A 13,421-nucleotide genomic window follows, 5' to 3' on the forward strand; every position below is an offset into this window, starting at 1 on the left:
GGTAGAAAGCCAAAGATTGATTCAACAGTGGAACAGAAGAAGAAGCTTCTCCTCCTTCTTGCATATGACGTGCACAGCCTAAAGTTGTAGGACAATTTGGTCTATTTGATCTTATTTGATTGTGCACACCAGGTTGATTGCATTCGTCGAAACAGGGCGGACCACGTGAAGGCTGCAATCTTGTAGATGAGATATGCATGTGCCTTTAATATAGTTACCTCATCACTATTAACCATTCCCCATATCACAAGTATAATTACAACCTCCCCACCCAAATATCGCTCTCTAGTTTCCGTGACAGACCACGTACAGCTAGTGCTCTTTGTATAAAATACAGTATGAATAAAATGAAGTAAAGTTACAGTGTGTCGCTAACACTTCTTTACATGGTGTCATACCTCATACCTTTGCGCCTCCTGTTTATCGGTTTATTATTTAATTTTGCCCTAGTTTTCTGTTCCCCCACCCCTCTCATTTCCTCATTATGGCCACTTCTTGCCGCAAGCCCGATGTGCTCGTTTTCGATTCTGACATTGCCCATCGATGGGATGTCTTTAGACGTGACTTCGACCACTATGTCACAATCGCTCATCTTGCCGCCACCCCTGAAGTCAAAGCTTCTCTACTTCTCAACCTGGCTGGTCCCGATGCCCTGGCTCGGTCAGACTTCTTCGTCTACGCTGCGGGTGAATCTGCTCGGGACCCGGTATGTTTATTGGCTAAGTTTGCGACATTCCGTCTAATTGCATTTTAGAACGTTTTAAACTGTTCGGGTGGCGTCAGCACCCTGGTGAATCTGCTGAGAACTATGTTGCTGCGCTGCGACACCTGGCCAGACGGTGCCGCCTTGACACGCTTACCCCCGAGGAACTGACCAGGGACCTTCTGGTTTACGGTCTCCGCGATGAAAAGCTCAGGGCTGAACTTTTGCGCAAACCCGACCTGTCTTTTAACGAGGCCATGCATGCCTGCCGTTTAGCCGAAGCTGTCACCTCGGCGGTGTCTCCGGCTGATCAGGACATTAACTTTGCCAGCGTTACCAGCCGTCGGCGGAACACGACCCCGCCACGACCCCCGTGGCGTGGCACTGCTCCCGGGGGACGCGCCCAGCAAAGGTGCCCCAATTGTAACTTTGCCATTCATCAGTACAATGTATGCCCTGCTTTAGGCAAAACGTGCAATTACTGCAAGAAACTGAACCATTTTTCTGCTGCCTGTCGTTCCCATGGGAAGCCTGCTGCTGCTCCAAGGCGTATGTTAAACAACTTGGAGCAAGCTGATAGCGAGCTCGGTTCCCAGTACCATATCAACGAACTCCCTGTGTCTGAATCTGGGTCCTCTCAGGGGGAGACCAGCATTTTTTCTCTGTTGGATGCACCTGCTGTGATAACAGACCCTTCAGTTCGTGTCACTGTGAACAACTCGACCTTCACCGCTAAGATTGATATGGAGCTGTTGCAAATGTTATGTCAACAAGCCTCTTCAGAAAGATAAGGACTAATGAGCAAGTTACTTCCGATCGCTCCACTTTACATGCCTACGGGGAAGGGGAGCTTGTTCCTGTGGGAAAGGCAACTCTGCGCTGCAAGATACTGGAGACACTCTATAGGTCGGCTCCTGAATCGTCACTTGTCTATTTTCTTCGGGTTTCGATTTTTCCAACTCGCAGATGTTCAGCCTAGTAAATCATTGTAGGGCAGCCAAGCCTCTGTTTTAAAATTACAGGACCTGGGCCTGTACCATATTTTTCTCCTTCCACCGTGACATCCCGCACATTTGAGGTGCAGGCCCTAATGGAGCCGATTTAAATGGGCCGTTGGCTATAAATTAATGTAAATTAGATATATCCTGACCGCTATTTTTGATCTTTCCTTGACGAGCTGGGCAAGCTGCCCTACGACTACAAGATTGTCGTCGACCGCAAGGTCGAGCCCAGTGGAGCCGTGCTCCACACCGTGTCTCCTTCGCCATGAAGGACAAAGTAGAATCGACGCTGCACAGCATGATAAAAATGGGGCATCCTAAAGGCGGTCAGCGAACCCACCCGGTGGGTCTCCACCATGGTTGTTGCCGCGAAAAAGGACAAAAGCGAAATGCTCATTTGCATCAACTCCAAAGACCTAAACCTTGCCATCAAACGCCCGCACTACCCCATGAGAACAGTAGAGGACGTTGCTGCACAGGTTGGTCCGGCCACAATCTTTTCTGTCCTCGATGCCAAGAGCTCCTTCTGGCAGATACCACTTGACGAGCAGTCCTCCAACCTGACAACTTTCAGCACCCCCTTCAGCAGATTTAAGTTCCTCTGAATGCCAATCGGAATCAACTCTGCCAACGAGCTGTTCCAATGGACAATGGAGCAGCTGTTTGCCGGTCTACCGTGTGCCATCATCGCTGACGACATCCTGGTCTATGGCAAGGATGTCGCTGAGCACGACTTCAACCTCCGCCAAGTCCTAGACCGGGCCCGGAAGATCAACTTGAAACTGAACCCCAAGAAGTGCCGATTCTGCGTCCCCGAGGTCACATTTCTTGACCATGTATTCACAGCCTCGGGGCTGAAACCCGACCCGCAGAAAATGGCTGCCATCTCCGGGATGTCATCACCTACTGATGTGCCCAGCCTGCAACGTTTCCTGGGCACGGTAAACTACCTGGGGAAGTTCATCCCTGACCTCAGCGAGCTCAGCGCACCCCTGAGGGATTTGATAAAGAAGGACACGGCCTGGGCTTTGTTCCCTCAACACCAGAAAGCCTTCAACATTCTCAAATCCAAGCTAATCAGTACCCCCACACTTAAATTTTTTGACCTGCAGCGTCCCATTATCATCACCTGCGACGCCTCTCAGTTCGGGCTCGGTGCCGCTTGCCTACAGCTCCATGACGGCCTGCAGCTGCCTGTCTACTTCGTGTCCCGTACCATGACCCCTGCCGAACAGCACTACGCACAGATCGAGAAGGAGTTACTGGCCGTAGTGTTTGCCTGCTCCAAATTCAAGGACTACATTCTAGGCAACACCTTTACCATCGAAACTGATCATCAGCCGCTTGTCACCATCCTCAACAAATCGATCCATGTTGCCTCATCCCGACTGCAGTGCATGATGCTGCAGCTCCAGCGCTTCACTTTCGAAGTTGTTTATCGTAAGGGCAAAGACATGTTCGTGGCCGACACGCTGTCCCGCGCCCCGCTATCATCCACCGATCGCAACCCCTATGAAATGCCTGACCTGATGGTGCTCAATGTGAATATTGTCCCTTCACAGCAGATGAAGTTCCTGATCCAGCACACTGCTGATGATCCTGCCCTGCAACAGCTTGCTGCCATCATCCAGACCGCCGTTCCGCTCTGCCGGCTGGCGCCGTGCCCTACTTCCTGGTCCTTGATGAGCTCGTACTCCACGACGGTGTGGTCATGAAAGGACACAAGGTTGTTGTGCCTGCTGCGCTGCACGACCACTATTTTCACGCCGCTCACAACGGTCATCCTGGGGCCGAAGCCACCTTGTCTCACGCCCAGAGCCAGTTCTACTGGCCTGGTATGGCTCAATACATCCGGGAGAGGGTCTCCTCCTGTTCCACCTGCAACAGCCTCGCCCCCCCCCCCACCAGCAACGACAGCCGCTTCTGCAGCAGCCTGCACCGGAACTGCCCTGGATGGCGGTTGCCACTGACATTTTTGAGTGGCAAGGCAAACACTTCTTGGTCCTCGTTGACTCCTACTCCAACTGGTTCGAGGTAGACCAGCTGCATTCCCTCACCTCTTCGGCCGTTGTCGATAAGCTGCGCCGCAATTTCTCTACTTTGGCACCCCGGCCAGCCTGCAGTCGGACAACGGCAGCCAATTCACGAGCTCCGAGTTTAGGGCTTTCGCTACCAGCTGGAACATCCGCCACTTCACCGGCAGCCCTGAGTACCCTCAAAGCAACGGTCTGGCCGAGCGCGCCGTCCGCAGTGCAAAGAACTTGCTTGGAACAATGTCGCTTGTCTAACTCCGACTTCTTCCTAGCCCTCCTTAACCTTCGCAACATATCCCGTGACCCTGCTATGGGCTCCCCTGCTCAGCGGCTCATGTCTCGCACTACCAGACCCCCGATCCCGGTGGCCCAGCGCTCACTCATCCCCTCTGTCCTCAAGCCCGCTGCTGTTCAGGAGCGCATTGCCCTTAAGTGCGATGTTCAGAAGCGCTCCCATGACAAGTCCTGCTGCCCCCTGCCACGCCTTTTCCCCGGTCAGGTCGTCCGCATGCAGACCCCCTCCGGTGACTCCTGTGCTTATACCTACTTTGGCTCTTTCTGCTTCCATGAGGCACCAAAGGCATCCCATGAGGTGGGATCCAACGTAATTTCCTGACCCACCATCACTAATATTCCTGACATCTGCCTCACAGTCAATAGGCTTTGGCTTGAATTACTTCACCATACGTACTGCAACATTTCAAGATTTCAGTAACAGGATCGATCTAAATCAGCATGGATTTACGAAGGGGAAATCATGCCTGAAAAATCTTCTGGAATTTTTTGAGGATGTTACGAGGAAAATGGACAAGGGAGAGCCAGTGGATGTAGTGTACCTGGAATTTCAGAAAGGGTCACTTTCAGAATGGCAGGCAGGCAAGGCTCGGTGCTGGGACCGCAGCTATTTACAATATACATTAATAATTTAGATGAAGGGATTAAAAGTAACATCAGCAAATTTGCAGATGACACAAAGCTGTGTGGCAGTGTGAACTGTAAGGAGGATGCAATGAAGATGCAGGGTGACTTGGACAGGTTGGGTGAGTGGGCAAATGCATGGCAGATGCAGTTTAATGTGGATAAATGTGAGGTTATCCACTTTGGTGGCAAGAACTGGAAGACAGATTATTATCTGAATGGTGTCAAATTGGGAAGAGGGGAAGTACAATGGGTGTGCACAAAAATGCTGGAGAAACTCAGCGGGTGCAGCAACATCTATGGAGCGAAGGTAACATTTTGGGCCAAAACCCTTCTTCAGACTGATAGGGGTTGGCGGGGAGAAGGAATGAAAAGGGAGGAGGAGGAGCCTGAGGGCTGGGGGATGGGAGGAGACAGCTCGAGGGCTAAGGAAGGGGAGGAGACAGCAAGGGCTAACAAAATTAGGAGAATTCAATGTTCATGCCCTCCGGATGCAGGCTCCCCAAGCGGAATAAGAGGTGCTGTTCCTCCAATTTCCAGTGTTGCTCACTCTGGCAATGGAGGAGACCCAAGACAGAGAGGTCGGATTGGGAATGGGAGGGGGAGTTGAAGTGCTGAGCCACCGGGAGGTCAGGTAGGTTCTTGCGGACCGAGCGGAAGTGTTCGGCGAAACGATTGCCCAGCCTCCGCTTAGTCTCACCGATGTAGATCAGCTGACATCTAGAGCAGCGGGTGCAGTAGATGAGGTTGGAGGAGATACAGGTGAACCTCTGTCGCACCTAGAATGACTGCTTGGGTCCTTGAATGGAGTCGAGGGGGGAGGTAAAGGGACAGGTTATGCATTTCTTGCGGTTGCAACGGAAAGTGCCCGGGGAGGGGGTGGTACGGGAGGGAAGGGAAGAATTGACAAGGGAGTTGTGGAGGGAGCGGTCTTTGCGGAAGGCAGACATTGGGGAAGATGGGAAGATGTGGCGAGTGGTGGGGTCACGTTGGAGGTGGCGAAAATGACGTAGGATTATTTGTTGTATGTGACGGCTGGTGGGGTGAAAGGTGAGGACTAGGGGGACTCTGCCCTTGTTGCGAGTGCGGGGATGGGGAGAGAGAGCAGTGTTGCGGGGTATGGAAGAGACCCTGGTGCGCGCCTCATCTATGGTGGAGGAGGGGAATCCCCGTTCCCTGAAGAATGACGACATTTCAGATGTCCTGGTGTGGAACGCCTCATCCTGGGTGCAGATGCGGCGTAGGCGGAGAAATTGGGAGTAGGGGATGGAGTCCTTACAGGAGGCAGGGTGGGAAGAAGTGTAGTCCAGATAGCCATGGGAGTCAGTGGGTTTGTAGTGGATGTCGGTCAGGAGTCTATCACCTGCGATGGAGATAGTGAGGTCAATGAATGGTAGGGAAGTGTCGGAAATAGTCCAGGTGTATTTGAGTGCCGGATGGAAGTTGATGGTGAAGTGGATGAAGTCAGTCAGTTGTGTGTGGGTGCAGGAGGTGGCCCCAAAGCAGTCGTCGATGTAACGGAGGTAGAGGTCGGGGATGGGGCCCTGGTACGTATTGAACAAGGATTGTTCGACGTACCCGACAAAGAGGCAGGCGTAGCTGGGGCCCATGCGTGTGCCCATAGCTACGCCTTGTGTTTGGAGGAAATGGGAGGAGTCAAACGTGAAGTTATTGAGGGTAAGGACCAGCTCCGCTAGGCGGAGGAGAGTGTCAGTGGCTGGGTATAGGTTGCTCCTCTGGTCGAGGAAGAACCGGAGGGCTTTGAGGCCATCCTGGTGGGGGATGGAGGTGTAGAGTGACTGGAGGTCCATGGTGAAGATGAGGGGGTGAGGGCCTAGAGAATGGTCAGGGGGTGGGGGGGGGGTGAGAGGGCTGTAATGTGGGTGGGGAAGAGCAGGGGTCACAGTACAACGGGTGTCCTTGTTCATCAGTCACTGAAAGTAAGCATGCAGGTACAGCCGGCAGTGAAGATAGCTAATGGCATGTTGGCCTTCATAACACGAGGAATTGAGTATAGGAGCAAATAGGTCCTTCTGCAGTTGTACAGGGCCCTAGTGAGACCACACCTGGAGTATTGTGTGCAGTTTTGGTCTTCAAATTTGAGGAAGGACATTCTTGCTATTGAGGGAGTTCATGAAGTTGGTTCCCGGAATGGCGGAACTGTCCTATATTGAAAGAATGTAGCGACTGGGCTTGTACACACTGGAATTTAGAAGAATGAGAGGGGCTCTTATGGAAACACAAGATTATTCTGGGATTGGACATGCTAGAGGCAGGAAACATGTTCCCGATGTTGGGGGAGTCCAGAACCAGGGGCCACAGTTTAAGAATAAGGGGTTGGCCATTTAGAACGGAGATAAGGAATAACTTTTTCACCCAGAGTGTCGTGAAAGGAGGCAGCGGAGGCCAATTCTCTGGATGCTTTCAAGAGAGAGTTAGATAGTGCTCTTAAAGATAGCAGAGTCAAGGGATACGGGGAGCTTGCAGGAACAGGGTACTGATTGTGGATGATCAGCCATGATCACAGTGAATGGTGGTGCTGGCTCAAAGGGCCGAATGGCCTGCTCCTGCACCTATCGTCTATTGTCTATGATGGCCCACTTCAAGAAGATTGTCCAACATCAAATTCACAACAGTGATTGTATAAAATATTGATATATTATGGGGAAAGTTTGCTTTAGATGATTGCCTTAGATTACTCTGCTCCATCTTGCTGACTATTCTCTTTATATTACCCTGTCCCTATAACCTAATTTCTAAAACAGGTCTATGGCAGCATTTTTTCCTAATGACTATTTCAAAGTATAAGCAAAATTTCAATTCATGTCATCCAGTATCACTTAAAGTTTGGACTCTTCCTCAATTCCTCAATATCTAGTTATTGCCAATAATTTGGGACTGTCAGCAATGAGATATGTGGGAGGCAGATGCAACTATCTCAACTGTAAATTGGGGGGGGGGGGGGGGGGGAACCTTCATAACTTTTGTACTATTTCACCGATCGGAACAAAACTTATTTGACTTGCAGCAGAGAATGGTTAGTAAGGTGGCGAAAAATAGTAGCGCTATGGGGGATCGTTTTTGTGCCATTTAATTACAACACAGACAGGAAATGGTCAAGATGAGAGTTTTAGTAATAGTATAGATAGATGATGTTCAAAGTCCCATTCTGGATTTTTGAGGACATAATAGTGGGGTGTTGCTTTGCAGAGGGTGTTCTCCAGTGTGGGAGGTGCTGGCTGATGGGTGAGAAGCTCAACTGAGGCAGTAAGTCATCAAGTGGCATAAGTTATCTGTGGGTGTTACTGAAAAGAAGAGCAATCGAGTCCTGGTCAATATTTATAAATCAATATCCCTAAAGAATAGATTATCTGTGGGTGATGACCATGTTCCTTATAGGAACTAGCTGTGCACAAACTAGTTACATCATTTCCAAAGTTAAATCAAGTAGCAATCTGTAAAAGCATTTATTACCTGTAAAGTATTTTGAAAGTAATTTTATAAAGATAAATCATTCTTTCAATTAAATTCTTCTTCTTTTTCAATCACACTATAGTTTTGTGGGGGGGGGGGGTTCTGTATTGCATGCTCTTGTGAACAGGTGTAAAATAACATCTGAATGTTTTGCTGGATTAAGAATGAAGGTAGAAATGATCTCATATGAGTGAACTATCCCATTTCATAGTGAATAAGCGAGTTCGGCATATCGACTGTGCATGCCCAGGTCATAAGTCACTCGCTGTAAACATTCTCGTCAACGGTGGTGCTGCATTTGGTGCAGGCTTATGTTTTGTCCATGGTCGAGCCTGTCTCTCCAGCGCTGCGGGCACTGTTGAATAGCTGCTGGGCCATCCCCGTCCCCTCCCGGGTGTCCTGCCCCTGTCTGGCGGTGTCCGGTGTGGCCGTGGAATGGCGGGGCGACCCTGAACTTGCAGCTGCTGGCTCCAGCTCGGCTCTGCCTCTCCCGCCAGGTTGGCCGGCAGCCCTGGACTGGCAGGGTCGGGCCTGGCTCTCCGGCGCTGTGGGCACTGTTGCGTTGCTGCTGGGCCGGCCCCGTCCCCTCCCGGGTGTCCCGTCCCTGTCTGGTGGCGGTCGCGGACTTGCAGCCGGTGCAGGGGGGGGAGGCGCTGGATCTGCTCCGGCTCCCGGCGGGGCCATTCCCCAGCAGGCCGGTGATAGTCGGCTGCACCTCTCACCTTTTCCAGTGGCTGTTGAGAACTTACATTCTCTCAATGGGAAAGATGCCACCGCCCCTTGCCCCTTCCAGTCTTTCACACTAGGGTACAACAGCCCCCACAAACCCGGAGGGGAGAGTGACATTCTATGGGAGACAGCACCCAGCCACAGCTTGGGAGAGGCAACACCCTGATTCACTTCTCTTCTCCACCTCCACCCCCCTCCCGTCTGTCTGACACGGAGATCCTGCTGATGATGGGCAGCCGCCGGCCCTGCTCAAAGACGGGCGACTCGGAGCCGCTGCTGCTGGAGTCATCCTGGTCGGAGAGAGAGTCTGCGGATGGCCTCCTGCTGCTAGGTGCTGGCTGATGGAGCGCAGCTCGGCCAGGCCATGGGTGAGCTGACACTTGTTGCTGCAGCGGCCCATCGCTGGTTTCTCTGGTTGAAGCCGGGTTTGGCTGGAGTTGGCGCTTCTTCTCTGTGCTGGCTGTGGGTCTGGGGCTGCTGGTGTCGTCGGTCCGGGGCTGTCGGTTGGCCCAGTGGGGGGTGGGCGGAGCTCAGCTGGGGTTGGCACTTCTTCTCCGCGCTGGCTGGGGGCTGGTGTCCTGTTGGTCCGGACGTTTCCCGCCGTCCCCCGGACGGGGATGGGACACTCGGGGAGGGGGAAACGGCCCAGTGGCGGTTCAGCAGCGCTTGCGGCACCGGGGACCCGGGTTGATCCTGCCTGCGGATGAGGCGCGGGTCTGTGTGCGTGCCGAGAATGTCTCTCCGCCGGTCCAGTCTCATCCCCCTGATCTCCCACTCGCATCTTCTCCCTGTATCTCGCTATTGCACCTTGCTCTCCCACTACCTGCCACCGCATTCCTCAGATTAAATATATTTTACACATAAATTATGAATAAAGGTAAGAATTTATACACAGTTTATACAGTCAGCACTTTGTTCGTAATTTGAGTTAGCCATGACAAATACAAGCTTGAAAAAAGGCAAAAGATCAGACCCAAACTATACTCACTGTATCTACAGCGCTTTGTTTGATTTTTCTTTATAGTGTTTGACCTTAGACAAATCCCATGATTCCTTGTGTTTTTCGGAATACTGAACTCGCTTATTTTGGGGCTGAGGAAGATTACTTAGAATGCAAAGATACAAGAACAAGGAATATCTGATATTTATTTTGTACATATGCCATCAACAATTCACAGACTAGTCTCATTCACATCTAACTGACCTTGCTGAGATTTGTCTAACTCTCCTTTTAGCAAATTATTCAATAAATCAATCAAACCAGAAACTCCTTTACTCTTTCATTCCCCACTATTGAAAAATCCCATCATAACCAACAATTCGTCTGTGTTATATACAAGATTCTTCATATCCAGCTTTTCATTCATTCTGATGAATAAATAATGATCTCTCTTTGAACCAAAAAATATCACTCTTTTCCATCTCCAATAAGAACTTTGCACTTAATATTTCCATTCTAGTGCCAACATTCATTCAGTTACTGCACAACACACAAGATGGAAAGCTGTAGAGCCTCCTGCTGATGGAATATAAAATGGCAGCACAGCTGACGGAGCTGCTGCTTTACAGTTCCAGCAACCCAGGTTCGATCCTAACATCTGGTGCTGTCTGTGTGGAGTTTGCCAATTTTCTTCTGACCACATGGATCATAAACACTTGTTATAGTTTCCTCCCACATCCCAAAGAGGTGCTGTTAACCATATAACCATATAACAATTACAGCACGGAAACAGGCCATCTCGGCCCTACAAGTCCGTGCCGAACAAATTTTTTTTGGTAAATTAGCCAGTGTAAATTTCTCCCAGTATATAAGTGAGTGGTACAATATGAGGTGAGTTAATGGACATGTGGATAGAAGAAAATGGGATCAATGGATGATTAGTTTAAAATGGTGATTGATGCCTGGTCTGGACGCCTGTTTTCATGATCCATGACTGTGAAACTATAAAAAGGATCTGTTTCTTAAAACAATCAGAAGCAGAAGTAAAGTTACTATTGCTGTTAAACAAACTAAACTTAACATCGAGTTGGCTGACTGGAAAATCTACACTTTCCAAATCACACAGATAGCTATAACAAAGAGAGGAATTAGGGCACCACAGTACACATACAGCAGGCAAAGAAGATTGCGAAAGCTGATGGAGAATTGGATGAGTGGACACATGCCAGCATAGTTCAGCATTTAAACTGAGCAATGGTGGGCGGATTGACTGGATTAAGCCAATCAGTTGGCCTGCAGTTTCCACCCACCTACATTTGCTCGGACTGATCACAACGGGCTGAACCAGTTGCTCCTGCAGTGGAGTCAGAGGTTTAGAGGCAGAGGGGCCTCAGCTGTTAGTGGGCCTCAGCTGGCATCCTACTGAGGCAACTATTGACTTGGGTGGAACCTCCCATCTTGTCAAGCCTGGAACGCTTCTTTTTAACAATTTGTAAGTGCCTCTGACATAAACAACAATCAAAATGTGTTAAAATTGCTGTAAATCATCATGAAAATTAAACATTTTTTATATGGAAATAATTAAAAATCATTAATTTATTAAAATCAACTGAAGAAAATAAATAAACAGCACCATTTTCCTCTGTCAGATCTGACTGGTATAGGATCAAAGAAATTAATCGCCAGAGAAATGCTGTTCCATTTCAAGGTCTCCATCTTGAAATGGAACAGCATGAAAAATGTGCCGACCTCTGTCACCTGCGAGTTCTCGGTCAGTGTACGTGTGAATATTACTACCTTAGAACGGCTGAGCACAAATAATTCCCTTCAGAAGTTCTGACACACCTTTTGTCTAAATCACGTTAAATCTTTCCTGTCTATGTTCCTGTCCAAATGCGTTTTAAATGTTGGTATGTACCTGCTTCCACACTTCTTCTGCCAGCTCGTTCCATTTCCCCACCACCCTCTGAGTGAAAGAAGTTTCCCCTCAGGTCCCTATTATATTTTTCCTTCTTACCATAAACCGATGCCCTCTAGTGTTTGATTCCTCTACTCTGGGAAAAAGTTTGCATTTTTTAGGAACTTCAGGATGTTCCAACAAATTTCATAGCCAATAAGATATTGAAATTTAGAAAAGATAGCAACTTAGTTGAAGACTGCGTGCTCTCAAAATACAGAATGATAAGCTAGATTTTTGCATTGATTGTTCTTTGATTAGTGAATACTGCCATTTACAGAGTGGAAATCTCTCCTGCTCCTCTTCAAAATAATGCCATAAAGTAGTTTTACAACAACCCGAGAGAGTACTCAAGAGTAGCAATTTAATGTCTCTGGAGGATGACACATCCAATAGCATTGCACTGACAGCATCAGACTAAATCCCTGTTCGAGTTTCTATGGTGTTACAAATTTACAGCTTTTTTCCCCTCATTGTATTTTTTCTGCACAAATTCATTTATTTTTTCTAACATGTTTTTACATTTTGCAGGGAATATCACAGCCATTAAATTCAGGGTGTGCTCACCATTTTGACAAAGCTAAGAACTGCTGTAATGAGTGCCAAGCAGGTAAACTTTTCATCGCTTTGTCTATAACTTGCACCAGATTACCACTGTAGATATTTGTTATAGTGTGGATATTTTCACATTTGGCTTGTCACATTGAGAGAGAAATTTTCACAAGGGGTATAAGCTGAAAAATACCTTCGTTTTCAAACCCATTCCTTCCGTAACCACAGCAACATAGCCACAGGAGGGCAGAATAATAAAAATGTCTCTTCATCTGGGGCAGCACAGTGGCGCTGCGGAAGAGTTGCTACCTTACAGCGCCAGAGACCCAGGTTCGATCCTGACTGCAGGTGCTGTCTATACGTTCCCCCTATGACCTTGTGAGTTTTCTCCGGGAGCTCTGTTTTTTTCCCACACTCCAAAGACATACAGGTTTAGAGGTTAATTGGCTTCAGTAAAATTGTAAATTGTCCCTAACATGTAAGATAGTGATCGCTGGCCGGCGCGGACTCAGTAGGCCAAAGTGCCTGTTTCCGCAATGTATGTCTAAAGGATAAAGTCTAATTCCGCTTGCATTAACTCTCAAGTAGCTAAGAACACATGATGATTGTACGTCATGATCTGCATCCAAAGTTCAGTGTGATTGGAACTTCAGAAAAAAGTGCAACAATCAGTTGACACTACATTGTTTATTACAAGCTGCCATAGACAAATTTAGTTTAATTTAGAGATACAGCATGGAAACAGGCCCTTCTGCCCACCGGGTCCACCCCAACCAGTGATCACCCATATCCTAACTTTTTGGGTTTTAATCTAAATTTCCTCTTACAACTGTATCAAATTCATATAATATTATTACAAATTGATGGTTTTATTCTCCAGCTGCAACAGTGACTAAAAACGCAATGAAGCACAAACTTTTAAAATTAATAACTGGAAGAAAGATTCTACCTAACTATGCTGTCACTTCATTTTCTGTGCACATTACATTCCCAGCCACACGTGGAGCCTTAACTGTGGACAGAATCATTAAAATAGTGTGCAGTCCATGTAGACTGAGAATTGAATTTTGTTTGGATGAGTGGCGCATTAACTCTGGGAAGCAATCCGCTTACA

At 48.5% G+C, this 13,421-nt stretch overlaps 1 protein-coding gene across 1 annotated transcript in view; it reads left to right on the top strand.

The window, feature by feature from the left end:
• The window catches only part of LOC129711084 (uncharacterized), a 69,724-nt gene that overhangs the window by 23,344 nt on the left and 32,959 nt on the right, over positions 1-13,421 (top strand). The window contains exon 2 of the mRNA XM_055658471.1: positions 12,287-12,365. Coding sequence (XP_055514446.1) covers positions 12,287-12,365 — 79 coding nt within the window. The remainder of the gene's footprint in view (positions 1-12,286; positions 12,366-13,421) is intronic.

Source organism: Leucoraja erinacea, chromosome 2, assembly GCF_028641065.1.
Source record: "Leucoraja erinacea ecotype New England chromosome 2, Leri_hhj_1, whole genome shotgun sequence".
NCBI classification, from domain to species: domain Eukaryota; kingdom Metazoa; phylum Chordata; class Chondrichthyes; order Rajiformes; family Rajidae; genus Leucoraja; species Leucoraja erinaceus.